The sequence below is a fragment of the Acanthopagrus latus genome, chromosome 4 (genome assembly GCF_904848185.1).
Source record: "Acanthopagrus latus isolate v.2019 chromosome 4, fAcaLat1.1, whole genome shotgun sequence".
NCBI classification, from domain to species: Eukaryota; Metazoa; Chordata; class Actinopteri; order Spariformes; family Sparidae; genus Acanthopagrus; species Acanthopagrus latus.
The window spans coordinates 624,991-640,305 of record NC_051042.1 but is presented as its reverse complement, the minus strand read 5'-3'; the positions used below and the strand labels follow the sequence as shown (position 1 = coordinate 640,305).

General features: G+C 41.5%; 1 protein-coding gene across 5 annotated transcripts in view; it reads left to right on the top strand.

The window, feature by feature from the left end:
• adamts17 (ADAM metallopeptidase with thrombospondin type 1 motif, 17) overlaps positions 1-13,462 on the top strand; it is a 107,074-nt gene extending 93,612 nt beyond the window's left edge. For 4 of the 5 annotated variants that reach the window (XM_037096468.1, XM_037096467.1, XM_037096469.1 and 1 more), the window contains 5 exons: positions 1,496-1,631; positions 2,204-2,408; positions 3,840-3,992; positions 8,506-8,683; positions 10,191-13,462. In XM_037096468.1, coding sequence (XP_036952363.1) covers positions 1,496-1,631; positions 2,204-2,408; positions 3,840-3,992; positions 8,506-8,683; positions 10,191-10,342 — 824 coding nt within the window. In that variant the 3' untranslated portion in view covers positions 10,343-13,462. The remainder of the gene's footprint in view (positions 1-1,495; positions 1,632-2,203; positions 2,409-3,839; positions 3,993-8,505; positions 8,684-10,190) is intronic. The other variant, XM_037096470.1, reaches the window with a different exon arrangement.
• The last annotated feature ends 1,853 nt before the right edge of the window (positions 13,463-15,315 follow it).

Below are 15,315 nucleotides of genomic sequence, written 5' to 3'. Positions count from 1 at the left end.
ACACTCAACACACTGAACCAACACTGCATGATTCAAGACCACTGACGTCCAACTATCCCAGAACGAGTCAAGCTAAGTGACATGTATACCTTGAAAGTCCTTGCCGAGTGTTTATATTTTAATTTCAAAATCTGTATCAAATAACAATTGTAAGTTGGCTACAGCAGAAGTCGTGGGCCTGTTAACATCAGTGCAGCAGCACTCTGCAGCAGGTGGAGTGGGTGAAGGGAGCTCCGGCTGACACCGGCACATCGGTCTAAGCTTGAAAAAGTAAAAGCATGGATAACTTTGTGCAAATCAGAGCAAGACAGGAATTTTCTTATTTTGGAAACTTTCTTAAGCTGAAAGAAGCGAGACTGGACAACATGACCCTTAAAACAAGATGAAAAGTGCCGTTCCTAATCTTTGTCTGCATCTTGAGCCATATCAGCTATTCTGATTTTCTGCTTTTCTTTGCGCTGTGGACGACACTACTCTTCATGTGCCTATACTTAATGAACCCTGTTTGATCATTACAAAATCAGATAGGAAGGATTTACTTACTATGTGATCATCGTGCATATAGCACCACTGAAATCGCAGTTATGTGCACACAGTACATCCTGCTAATTATAATCTACATGAATAAGGGAAGTGATGGAAACGTTCTACCTTGTTTTTGTTGGCAGGGTCCGCCACATATTAAGAAAGTGAAACAGTATAAACTGTGTTGTCCTTTCAGGTCAGTTTGATTATTCAGTCATGGAAACCAAGAGAGTTTGTTTGCTTAGTTTATTTAGGCAGAAAAAAATCAGCCAATGAGGATCTTTCTCTGCTTATTATCATTTAAACAAAACTACAGACTGCTCCTTTAAAGCTAGTAGAACAGCATCATGTAGTTCCTATCTGTCCATTATCGACCTGTGTATTTGTTTGTGCCCACAGCTGTTTGCCCTGACAGTTACAGAAACACAAGTTAATACTTGTGTAAGCTGCTCAGTCATCAGTGATCAGCTGTCAGAAGTGGTTTGTTAACATCATGCTCATATAAAGCCAGCCAGCTTTCTCTGTTAATGTAGCTAATGTTCTTTTTCTTTGCCTTTCTTGGTGGTAAGTTGTTGTCTGTGGTCCTGTATGGGAGAATCACTACAAAACAACCAGTGAGTTAATCATTGTCAAGCCTGTGTAGTATACTGTCTACTGTGAAGAGGCTCTGAGTACAAACCTCTGGGATTTGTAGTGTTGTGATGACAAAGTGGGATGTACGGTTGTGTTTGCATTGAGACTTTGTATTACTCTACTGAATCTTCAACACCCACAGCCCCGTCTGTCAGCAAGGCCAACTGTGTGGACCACATGAGAACCTCAGCCTCATGTGGAGACAATGGCTCAGTTAATTAAAGGCACAGACTCAAAGAGCTGAGGGCCTTTTCTCGTGCTGACCACTCAGAACATGTGGAGCACTGACCTGTGTGTGTGTGTGTGTGTGTGTGTGTGTGTGTGTGTGTGTGTGCAGGTGAGAGGAGGACAGTGGTGTCTTGTATGAGGATAGCCAATAAAACCATGGAGGTGGTCAATGATAGTTACTGTCAACCTGAGAACCGACCACACCCCCAAGTACGACTCTGCAACTCCCATCCCTGCCAGTACCGGTGAGACACACCCACACACACACACACAAACACACACTGTAATTGAAAGTAATTGAACTAAGAGTATTCAGTAAAGCAAAGATGAACACTTTAACCATTTTTATTTGTTGTAATAGTTGTACTCAAAATAGCTTGATACAACCTATACAACCAATCCTACAACTCTTAATCACATTCTTATCGTACATTGTTATGATGTTAGCCTACATGTATGTAAATCATCATCATCATCATGCTTTTTACTTTGTTTTGAAATGTGTCCCTAAAAGTTATTTTAAAAGTAGGACCTGACTAACCTGCAAAATGCTCAGTGAGAGTCCAACATCTCACTCTTTCTCTGTGGTCACTCATTTGGAAAAAAAAAAAAAAAAAAGCAGTGTGTAAGATATGGCTGGTGTTGGTCAAAAGTTTCAAAAATATATCCAACATTATCAACAAGGTTTGAAGACAGTGTTGATGTTTTATCACCATAAAACCTTAAAATAATGATTTTGCCAGCTATCTTGAGTGAAGCTAGCTGCAGATGCTCTGTACATTACAAACTGTCTGTAATCACTTGTTGTTTTCCCCAGGTGGGTGACAGGAGAGTGGGGAGCCTGCTCCGTCACGTGTGGTAAAGGTCTTCAGCAGAGGGAGGTGGTGTGTGTTTACCACCTGCAGAACGGCTCACTCATCCACACCAGAGACCTGTACTGTCAAGGAGCAAAACCTCCTCCTCTGCAGGGCTGTGAGGGCCGTCTCTGCCTCACCGTGTGGGAGGCCTCAGAGTGGTCCAAGGTGTGTGGGATCTGCACCTCCTATCCCCATGAAAGATTAATCATAGAAGTGAAGTGTTTCTACGACTGCCTTTAAATGAATGGAAATGGTGCATACTGCAAACAAATACTGGAGAGTAACCACTAACTGCTGCTGTCTGTGGCTGCCGTTGGCTGATTAGCTCAGTTAGCCGTGCAGCTAGCCGTCCAAAGTGGAAGCTTTCAGTGGCAATATAGAAATGAACAGGCCGGGGCCAGCTGGTTAGCATGCTTCAACTTCACTGTAACACAAAACATAGACATCTTTTACCATTTCTTTCCACTTCCTCTTTCCATTTGGTTGATAAGTTCAGGAAATATTGCTGAAATTCTCACATATTTCACCTTTGGGTTAGGGTTAGGGGTTAGCCATCATTTTACGCCTCTTTAAAGTTTTGCAACATGTTTGGAATGAGATTAGATCACTGACACTAATCAACAGGTATTTACTTCACACACACATTTTACACCAGATAACTTTACAAAGAACATCAGTGGTCAGGAAAACTGAACACACTACAAGATGAAATTCAGTGAACAAAAGCAATAACAAACTGAATGATGTAGCATTTGGTTCTTCCTGCAGTTACCAAACCTTCTTTATGAGAAGACATAAAGCTTTACATTGGTCAGAGAAAGTAGACCAGAAACTGAGGAGGAGCAATGACAAAACTCAGTGGCAAATTCTTTTAGTCAAGCAGAGGGAGAGAGTGAAGGAGCTTCGGTCCGATATGCTCCCAGTAAGCAGGGCTGGGGGAGTGCAGGCAGCTGATCTGAGCCCAGGAGGCAGGTAGTGGTCTCTAGTGGGTCTGAAGGAGAGCACACATAGCATGGGAGACATGAGTGTGACACATTTACATTGTGATGCTTTCGGGAAACACCTCCTCACTATAAGATAGTTTATAAGATGAATTGTACAGTCACCTGAGCCTAAACACACTTCAGGGACCCAGGTCAGTTTGACCACGTTGGTCATGTTTAGAAGCAGAAGATGTGTTTTGACTCTGAAATACTTTGTTGCCCTTTATTTCATGATTGCTCAACAGCAGCTACACTTTACAAATATACATCGGTGTATTTACTATTTCCTGATGACCATGAAAAAATGTTCCTTTTTGGATGAGCAGTACAGTTTTCCCTTTAATTTTCCTCTCAGATTTCTTATGTGTCTCAGCTAAAATAACAATGCAGGTGTGGAGCTGATACAGAAAACAACATTTTGTTTATAGCAATAAAGTCAGAACTAGTAAACTATATGTACAAATTTGTTAACCATTTTTAAAGGTGTGTCTCGTTATAAAGGAGATCTGTGGGACAGAGAATAAGCTGTGTCATGCTGTGGATAAATGGCAGGATATATTCCTCTTCTGTTGGTTTTCATTTCTCACTATTCTTTAACCATCTCCTCCTCCAGTGTTCGTCAGACTGTGGGCAAGGTGTTCGGGAGCGGACAGTGTCGTGTACAAACCCTCAGGGTCTATGTGATCCTCTGTCCAAGCCCACTCAACAGGAGCCCTGTGAGGACCACTCCAAGTGTTACGAGTGGAAGACTGGAGACTGGTCCAAGGTAGGACTGTCTTTGAAGCCAAACTCTCGCCAAAATGCAACCTTTTTTTGTGCGTGTAACCAAGTCAAACCTTCGTGTAAATGCATAGTTACGAGGCACTTTCGACTGTAAAGATTTACAGTATTTTCCTTTTCGGGTCAAACTCATTTTCAGTGGGAGTGCTACGGGCACTTTTACGATAGCATCCAAATCTCTATTTTTAAAACAGTCAGAAGTCTCAACACAACATGAAACTTTGCTGGTAGCATCACCAGGGTCTCTACACATGAACACCAGCACTGACAACATTGTTTGTGAGCACAGAGTCACTGAAAAGAAAGTTTTTGAACAGCTCATGTTAGCAGTAGCTTGTTCCGCTCGCCGCCGTCATGGCGGCTGAGAAGTGTCGACCTCAGAATGAGACGTAACCTGGAGGACAGTTAAGGTGGAGCTACTGTCTTCCAGCAACAACTATCCACGCCAGATCTCACGTGACTTTTGCAGCTTTTTATTTTAGTATTGTTTCTTACATGAGGCTCCTTTTTCAACTTCAAGGTCAATATTGTTTTTCACTAACAACAAAACAACAAATTATCCACATTTATATGGAACTAAGCTTAGGAGCGTTCCAGCTTAGTCCAGGTCTTACTGTGTGGAGGCCACTTAGATGAGAGGTGAAACATCTTTGTGAAACAGAAACACGTTCAGTTGTCTACGATCCAGCACTTAGAATTACCATGGCCTGGATGACTGAGAACCTTCATCAACATTTATCTTGAACAAGATTTTTTACTGAATGTGATGAGCATAATGATGAATGAATACAACAGTAACTTCATACCGATTTTAAAGATTGCTGCTAAGGTAGGGAGCATTGAACTTTCAAATCAGTCTGGTTGTGTATGTCTCCTGATGAGGACAGGCTTATGTCCGCTTAAACCTTCTATTCTTATGTGACAGTGAATCTCAGGTACTATGGAGATGCTATGGAGTAATAATAGAGCAAGAAATTACTTTCTACAGGAAGCAAATAAGTAAAGTGACAAAAAAAATAACCAGTAATGTTTAAAACGTTACCTGCTTTGTGTAACAACCTTAACACTGGCTAAGATTCAGTGTCATTAAGTTTTAGTCTCCCACCAACAAGATGAAAGTCTGCGGTGATCTGCTGAGCACCCTCAGTATATCCCACTGAGAAACTGTTCTGTGGAACACACTGCACCTGTCATTTCAACAGGTCTTGTTCTGGTATCTGCAGATAAAAAACATAACAAACTGAAACCCTTCAGGTGATTGTTCCTGATGTTCCTTCTCTTCTCTCACAAAATGTGTCTGTAGTGGTGAAGAGTAAATATTCCTCAGGCAGGCAGGGAGAAAACACACACCACTGCTGCGACTGGGATGGTTCTGATTGGGACTAGATGTGAAATGAGTTGATTTTCCAGTGGATCAGTGAATCCAAACATCAGTCCCAGGAACACTTTGACGCTCAGGGCTCCACTCTTTTGATTTGTGTTTCTTCTCTCATCATCTACTCTTTGTGTCTGTAAGGAAACGCTGAACTCATTTGAGTGTATAATGATGCTTGGCAAATGAGTTGTTGTGAGACACCATGTGAGCCCCATTACACTGCTGCCATGATGGTATTATTAACTTTTAATGACATGTCTTCTGTTTCTGACTGAAACTAAACAGCAGCCTCTCTACACAGCACAGCCACGTAGGGCTGGAACACCTCACCAGTGCATGCATTATGAATTATGAGACTCAATTCATCATTTGTCTCATAATAATAATTCTGTTAAATTGTCCTGAATAATTGTGGCAATTAGTTTTAACAATACCTACATCCTGTGTGGTGCTATCCGGGCTTGAACAGAATTACAAGTGAGTCATATTGTGGTTAAATGTATCTTGTTGCTGTGGCAGAATGCCATTAATTTGGGTTGCAATTGCAAAATATAGTCCAAGAGCAAAATACCAATTAGGAAAATAATGATGGCCACCATAATAAATAAACGTATTATGACAAAATACCCAAATAATTAATTCAATATTTAAATATCAAATGTAGATGGCATGTTAAGGGCAGGTTCTAAGCAGGACAGAAGAAAGTATGTTTTAATGTCAGGATGGAGTCTGCAGCATACTCTACAGTACCGTACGGATTTGCCTTGAACTAAGGAATTCAGGATTTTGCTTCTATGCCTCAGTGTTCAGGTGATGGCATCATCAGTACCCTGTCCTTTTTCATTTGTGAGTGTGTGTGTTAGTGAAAGTGAGTGAGTGAGTGAGAAAATGATTATGTGTGACTCCTGTCCTGCAACAGATGGCAAGGCCCACACACAGCCCTGATCTCAACACTGATACAGTCTAAATCCACAGAGGAACTGGGGCAAGTTCCAAAATACCTTTAAAAACATGTGCTCAAGTGTTTCTACAGTAGGAGAATTGTTGCTGTTTTAAAGGAAAATAAATAGTGGACAAACACAGAAACAAACACATTTAATATGTATTTGATTTGTTTAACACTTTAATGATTTAAATATATTATGAGAAATAAAACGTATTGATACTATTCATTTTAAAAACATATTTGGCCCAAAGCGGCTGGGACAGGAAACAATGTGGGCAGGATGTAGAAATGAACACCATGGGTAGCAGGCTAGCAACCATCACTGACATTAACCGTCAGCTTTGTCCTCACACTCTTCTTCCAAGCAGCATCCTCCTTCTCTGCTCTGCTTGTATGATTTCAGCAGCAGCTGAGTATAAGTATATGTCCTCCTCCCTTTGAAGGCAGGTTGAGGTTGAGCCTCAGTTCACTGCAGCTGACAGCAGTGTTACTGTGTGTCACTGGTCACTACAGGCTCGTCACATAAACACCAGTGCAGGAGTGTAGTAGTTTGGTTTTGCTGAAATCATACCCAGCACATACAAGTGACCCAAAAGACAAACAAGTCCTCAAAGTCAAGTATGCCGAAAAGTGTGAACCCTGTGATCTGTGTTGATGAACCCCTCACACACCTGTCAGCTGGGCACAGGTGCTGCAGGGCTTATATTGATCTCTCTGTGTTGGTGTTGTTCCAGGACAGTCATCACAACTGACCAATCACATCGTCAAGCTGTCATAGCTTTAGTCATGTTGGTTCCTGGGACATCAGGACACTTGTGTTCCTGTCCCAGACTGAACACATTCTTTCATTTTTCACCTATTATTTTTTACAATTATTATATGTATTATTTTCCTTTTTTCTGGTTTTCTGTTGTTATTTTATTAGATTTAGGTTGGTTTGCATTATAATACACCCCTTCTTTCTTCTTTTTCTCATTCAGTGTTTTTAAATAATCAAAACATGATTGGTCAGTTGCAAAAATGGCCCTGGAGCAACATTAATTATGATATTCCAGGAACAACACCAGCATGGGGATCTTGTCATGCAGTACTACAGACTCTACCAAGCTCTGCTTCACTTCTCTACTGTCACTGAAGTCCTCTGTCGAACTAAATGGGTAACTTTTAAACCTAAGTTTGACTGTTTGACCACGCTGAAATGAAAATAAAACTTTTCCGATTGGCGTCTTTTAAGGACAGGGTGAAAAGCACATTTTCAGACAGTATTTCATGGAATGGATACACACTGAATCGCTCATCTGTTCACAGGAGAAGTGACAGAAAATGACGGTGCTGTGTGTTAAGGCAGGACATAGTGAGATCATTGTAAAACAGCCAGCCTGGCTCTGTCCAGAAATTACACCTACTAACTGTGGGTGTAACGGTACACAGAAGTCACGGTTCGGTGCACACCTCGGTTTTGGGGTCATGGTTCCATACAAGTTTGGTGTAACCGGAAAAAAGCAACAAATAGGTCATATATTTATGTAGGGCTAATAAAAACTAAAGGTATTTGGTCACAATCAGCGGTTGTGGTATAAAATAAATGGAATAGTGATAACTAAAACCTGTCTGCTCTCACATGTAGAGGCTGGTTAAAAGCTGCAGGGACACGTTTTTGCACTGCTGTTGTCTTTTCCTGCCTAGCTGCGGTAAAAAGCACATCTGGGTGATGTCCTCTGATATGTGTTAGCATGTTGGATGTATTTCCACTCACATACTGTACAGCTGCCTTACAGCACTGACACACCACCCTCAACTTATAAAACCACTCGCTCTCCACTGCTGCTGTACTTCAATGGGAACCTGAAACATTCACACAGAAGTAGGTCTTCGAGCTCTTGTGTATCATCTGAACTTTGTTTCGGGTTGGTGCATGGACGGTGCATCTGTTGTGGTGGGAATGCACAGCATTGTATTACAGCGCCCTTCCCCTTCTGGATTAGAGTGTTGATCACCTGTGACATATTCTTCACCTGACTGCATGCTCCGAACCATGACTTTAATACTGTGACAGTCCTGGACAGCCTTACACCCCAAAACAAAAACAAAAATGTAAAGATTTGTGGTTGTATATACTTACAGATGAGATATACAGTATGTATGAGCAGAACTGACAAATGTAATTGGCTGTTTCAGTGTTCGTCATCCTGTGGGAAGGGCCTGCAGTCGCGAGTGGTCCAGTGTATGCACAAAGTGACCGGTCGTCATGGTAACGACTGCCCAGTGACGCTGAGACCACCGACCTACCGACCCTGTCACCATGGTACCTGCAACGAGAAAGTCAATGTGAACACCATCACCTCCCCCAGGCTAGGTGAGACACTCACTACACTGACAGGTTAAAGGGATATTCCGGTATAAGTTTAAGCCATGGTCTAAACCACCATGAAAATGTGTTAGACTCCCTCTCGAGAGATCAAGTTAGCAGACCGCTAATTTACAGAGTTTTATCAACCTCAGAAACAACCACACAACAACAATACACTGCAGTAAATGGATCCAAATATAAACCGTCACCAAAAAGCCACAAATCATGCTCAAAACAGCACCAAACTTCAGCAACAGAACAAATTGGGTCTCAGCACACATCTAACACACACATCGGGGCATCTAACCTCCGCTAGCTTAGCTGGATTTCTATTGTGAAGCTAAAAACAGATTTCAACTCTCCCCCATCAGCTTCTGGGTCGGGGAAGTCCCGACGCGATGATTACTGAGTGCAGTTAGAAATGCTCAATCCCATTCGTTTCCCTGTCCGCTCTCGACAATAACTGTTATAAACTGGCAGGTAAGACACACATGAACTTTGATTGATTTTCCATGGAGTAATAATCGTACATTTTCATCCATGAGCCGTGGAACTCTACTGCACTTGGTAATCAACTCGTCAGGACTTCCCGTCAACAGGAAGCTGCTGGTGGTACATTTTATCAGCTTTTCAGTAGAAATCCAGCTACGCTAGTGAAGTTTTAATGCCCCCGACTATGTGCTGAGACCCTGTTTGTAATGTTGCTGAAGTTTGGTGCTGTTCTGAGCATTATTTGTGGCTTTTTGGTGGCAGTTTATATTTGGATCCATTTACTGCAGTGTATTGCAGTGTATTTCTGAGGTTGATAAAACTCCTTAAATTGGCAGTCTGCTAACTTGATCTCTCAAGAGGGAGTCTAACACAGTTTCATAGTGTGTTAGACCATGGATTAAACTTACACCGGAATATCCCTTTAAAGAGTAACCAACATGACTGAACAGCTCTGACCAAACACACCCAACAGTGAAATAATGAGCAGCTGGTCGTACTTACCAACATCAGAAATGATCAGTCTCATAGCATTCGACAGCTGCAGCTCTCATGAGGTGCTGGAGGTATATAGTCTGAATAGTTGTTTCATCATGGTAACATTTAATCTTTTTAATCTTAAATCACAGACCTTACAGAAGAACAGATTCATTCTCAGATGGCAAGTTATTGCTCTTTATCACATCACGTATTCAGTGTCAGTAAATAGCAGAACGCTTCTGACTCTAACTCTCACTCATCTTGCAAAAGCACCTTTAAAGGATTTCGTTGAATTGCCAACATTGAAAAATAGAAATTCAATTAAAACTGTTATCTTCACCTTATAAGGAAATGACAGCTAAAGCTGGGTGTAACGGGATCACACGGCGTGTTCTCAACTCATTTGTGGGTACTTTAGGTAAAGTGCTAGTATTGTCTGTTTTGGAGGGCAATCACAGCCAATGGTAGTTCGAAGGACTTGTTGACATTGTGATGCAGCACATGTCAAATGTGTCTGTTGACTTGTTGCCTCTCCACCCTGCAGCTGCTCTGACCTACAAATGCATGGGGGACCAGTGGACGGTGTACTGTCGCGTGATCCGAGAGAAGAACCTCTGTCAGGACATGAGGTGGTACCAGCGCTGCTGTGAAACCTGTAGGGACTTTTATGCCAAGAAAATACTGCACAAGAGCTAATGACCAAATGCACCTACTTTTCCTCCAGATCGCGCTCCTTTTTGTAAATGTTTTTAATATTGTTAAATGTTATAAGAAAACAATTTCTATTATTGATGAAACTTTTTGTATTTAAATAAGATAATGGCAAGTACACACAAGTGTACATTTTAAATGGGCTCATAAACTTTGGTTTTGGTGAAGACTTGAAAATGTCCAATATTTCTTTTGCTGTACACCAAAAAAAAAAAAAAAAATTATAATGGGGGAGCCTTTAGGATGCTGATCTAGGCGGCTTTATTGCACAGAATGACTGAAAAGAAGTGCTTGATTTTGAAGTAGACTTTCTGGCAGGTCTATCAGACACCGTGGGATTATGAGTTAGCCAGAGCTTTCCCCTTCCTGTCTTCACTAATTATGCTCTTCTTTGTATCTTTTACTCTGTTGTACTGTATTATAGCTATATGTTGTAACTAGTAAATATGTTTATACATAAGTAACATGATGATACTTAAGTATTAATTAAGTATACTGTAATAATGTGTAAGTCTTGATCAGGAGCCATGGTAAAATACTGTAGGATTACAGTGACTCAGCCAAGCTAATGATAGGAGACCCACTGATCCACAGGTCAGTTTGAGGGCCGTGGAAAGCTCATGTAGCAGAACATGGTGGATGCATAAAACATACACACTAGGGGCCCCCTCAGACAGAATCAGGCGTTGCAGTGATTGGCCGCAGGGTTGTGGGGCATTATGGGAGTGTCATTTCACGGCCTGTTAGTTTGCCATGATGTTATGAACCCTAATCCCGGCTGATCCAAAAGGTGGCGTCAGTACAACTCAAAGCAAAGTGCGCACCACCATTAAAGGACAAAAAGAGACGCTGCTAAGTTTCTCTGCTACTGGCATGTTGTACCTGCAAGTGAGTATTTGTCCACAGACAGATTCAAACTTCATAGCAAACAGCCAGGATGCCAGCCAGATTTGAAACATGACGTTTCAAAAAAAGGTGCAGCAGCCTCCGCTCGCTTACTTACTGCATTCAAGAAGATGGAATGATCCGACATCTGATTCTGTCTGAAAGGGCCCTGTTGGTACATGGTTGTTTTATTTTCAGTCCGTTAATGGATTTAAAGATTTTTTGCCAATAATGTTACTCTTTATTCTGAGATTCACTAAGATCAACAGTGCGACCACATAATGCTAGTAATATGAGCAGTAACCCATACAGTGTGAGAAGTGACCCTTTTCACTGGCTGTGTCAGTAATCCTCATCCCGACAGAGGGCATGCCAAAGCTTGCTTCAACTGCATTGTGTTTCAACACATGATCACATGTGACGGCACAGCAGTCGCAGCAGGGCTGTTCATTGTGCCTGCAAGCAAGACTAACCACAACAGTCCAACTGTGGCTGAGCATATATTCTTTATTCTCATGCAGCACAGATTTTAGATTAACATCAAAATAAGAATGGCTGATTCCTACCAATTACATATCTACAGCTGTTTTCTGTTAAATAACTGTAGCCATTAGCAACAGGAATCTGTTCATTGCTCCTGAAGTATCTAGTTTTTAATGCACTGTTATCTGATGCTAACTGGCCTGTGCTTTGTGAATAGGGCTTCACACAGGCTAGAACTGGCAACCCATGTTAGAGATGCAAAAGAGACACCGCTGTTCCTCCTGGTGCTACTCTTTAGGATAAAAATCCAACCAGCATGTTGAAGGGCACCTAGCTCTGCATCGCTCTGCTGTCTCAAGCTGCCTGTCAAAGCTACACATGAGCTATTCCTCTGCTGTACTCTGCAAATAAGTACAGCTCATCACATCAGAAGACTCTTAAGTGACGGCTACATATGATATATGTATATGAGGATATAAGGATGTGACCAACAGGGTTAGCCAAGCTAGCGCTACTGTTGCCAAGCTTCTCCACTGGCTCTTATTATCTTCTTACTTATATATGCCGGCACATGGTAGCAGTCATTTAAGAGGAACCTATATCTCTTCCTTCGACTTGTTTGTTGACAAATCCACCAGCTCCGCCTGCCTCGTTTGCACTTTGACATCCGATCAAAATACAGACAGAATTGTGATGATTAAAACACTTATTAAACAGCAGGTGTAAAGGTCCATTAAAATAGGTCAGACAAGATGACAGAGACACAGGTTACGTCTTGTGCCAGGTGGAAATTTAAGTTTCCACATTAAAGAAGGTTAAAGTGAGTACTACTGCTGCACATGTGAAAAATATTAGTATAAAGCCTTTCGTGGCTCAGGAGGAAGCTGCATGTAAGCGGTGTCACACAGTGGCTGAGCTGCATTGTGGATCATGTCGGCACCAGGTTTTGAAAAGAAAGAATATTGTGTGGAATGTAAAGGGGATATCTGCTTTTTTAAACTGAGTCCAATGGTGTCATAGGACTGTAATGTTAGACCAGTGGACTGCTTTTAACAACCTGGTGCCCACATTACCCACAATGCAGCTTAGCTACTGAGTGACATCACTGGAGACAGTGTATCAGATTATATGCAGCTTCCTCTGAAGCCCCAAAAGAATGTATACTACTCAATTCACACATGCAGTAGTACTGCACAACAACTGTAAACACACTTTAATGTGTAAAATTTGAATGCATTGTATAAGCTTGTCTGTACTGATAAGCAAAGATCAAGAAGGTAAATGAGATTCAACCTGTCATCATTATCTTTAAACAGTAACATGCTTCCAAACAGTACAAACTTCATCTCAGCAGTAGATATGTGTCGTCAGCAGCTGTCAACCTTTTTCACATGATCGTGGAGCTAACGTGTGTCCGACTGTCCTCAGTCTTTTCCAAGCAGTTGAATGGTGCTATCTTATGACCTGTTTCACTAATGTGGAATTCAGCTTATTGTCAGTGATGGTCCTATTGTCATTGTTAACAGTCATTTGTTTTTGTATGTTGTTGGATTATTTAATAACATGTCTTGTATTGATGAGTCTTTTTTGCCGATGTAGTGCAACTATGCTTAATTATTCCCGTACTGTACTTTTTTAGTTGCACATACAGTATGTTTGGTACATAAACTGCCACTAAATGTATTTTATGGTGCTGATTTTGAACTGAGTAAATATTTTGTTTATACAGGGATTTAACCATTTGTCTGTTGTTCTGTGTATTCACACTATATTTGTACTGTCATCCACGTTGTGTCCAGTATTCATCAGACCATTGTGAGCAAGAGCCTGAATGATTGGATCAAATTATATTTCAAGTCTACTGTAAAGTGATTCTCTTTTATTTTGTTACATATGAAATGATGTGTTTTTAAAAGGAAAAACCAAACTTGTATGACTATTAAGGTATGTGGACTCACTATTAAACCAGAATGCAGACTGCTCTCTTCCTCTTCCTTACCTCACAGCACGCTGCCATATACTGTAGGAGTACATAATCCGTAAATGCCTAACAAAACAGTCATATTTAGTTGAAGAGACGGAAACAGTTTCAAGTAATGATATCTTCAGTAAATATAAATCCTACAGATCTGTAAACACTGCAACTCAGATGATAATAATACTTCCAAGATTGATGTCTCTAATGGTAAACATTTAAACTTAAGTGTGAGAAACTCCGTACCAAGACTGCCACCCCCATGTGAAGGTGAACAATGACTGAATGAACAGGTGTGCAAGACTTGTGTCTCAATTCAGGGTCTGTATCCTTCAGAGGAGCATTTGAAGGCCCATTACATCACAATGCCGTGCATCCCACAAACGCTTCTTCTTTTCCCTGTTTTTGGAGGATGCACTGCTTCTATCCTTCACAGTCTCACAGTCTTTGTGCGCCCAAAAAAGAAGAAAGAAAGAGAGAAAATGGTGACATTGTGTGGTGTAGATCGTCACTTTTGCATCTGGTGATGCAACCAGGAAATACTCCAAAGGCTAGACTGTCCCAACGGCTGACGTGGTTAACAAGGTCTCTGAAGGACTCACCTTCGAAGACCGCAAAGGCTGGGTCCTTCAGAGGACGTAGACCCTGAACTGAGACACAGCATTAAATAGGGATGATTCAGGTGAACTTAAGCGAGTAAACAAGGTGTGACAAAAGAACCAATGAGTGATGAGGAAAGGAAATGAGAGGAAATGAGGTAAAGGAAGTGAGGTAGGTAAGGGGAGAGTGTAGCACATGCTACAGCTAGCGTGAGTGCTATCCTCTCCCTGAGAGGGGCGTGTAGCAGGCAAGCAGGCGCTGACAGACGCAGCTCATTAACATTTAAAGGTGCAGGCACAGAAACAGCCTGCTGTCAGTAGAGCGCAGTAGAGTGACTTTTAGACAGCTGATGTTCAGGACCAGGGATGGGTTTGGGGCAATGCATATCGAACACGGTGTTGTTGGACCTCTGACAGCTGTGTGAAATTGATGAAAAACAGTATAATATGGGACCTTTAAATAGGAAGCTTCACATGAATTCCTTCACATTCATTGCAGTTTATTTAGTTCCGATCAGTCTTACTAATACCTACAAGCTAGAAGCCTCTCTAAACTTCTCCTGAATCACCTGTTTAGACCTGTCTTACTAAAGAAAAGCAGTGGTTATCAAGACAAAGTTGTGTTTGAGTGTGAGAGTTCAAGGTTCACTAAATAGTCATTCTACAACATGTCAACAGGTCTTTGGCTTCTACGCAGACATCTCACTTCCCTGGTGTCACTGATGCTCTGTAGCTGGTACTAGTCATGTTCTGATGGTTTGAATCACCCGCTGTAGAGCTTTCCTGTCCTGGACTGTGAACCATGCCAGTTTGTGATGTTTCCATTCAGGATGTTTTCTATTGCTTCTCTGTAAAAGTTGACCAGGATTCCTCTCCAGGGTTTACCTTTCAAAGTTTCTGTAGGAAGTGAAGCCTCTTCTGTCATTTTTCCAAAAAGGAGGCAAAGACTTGTCGGCAAGTCTATAGGGTCTAACTACTGATTCGTTGTGTTGGGCCCACAGCACAGAGAAGGTTCT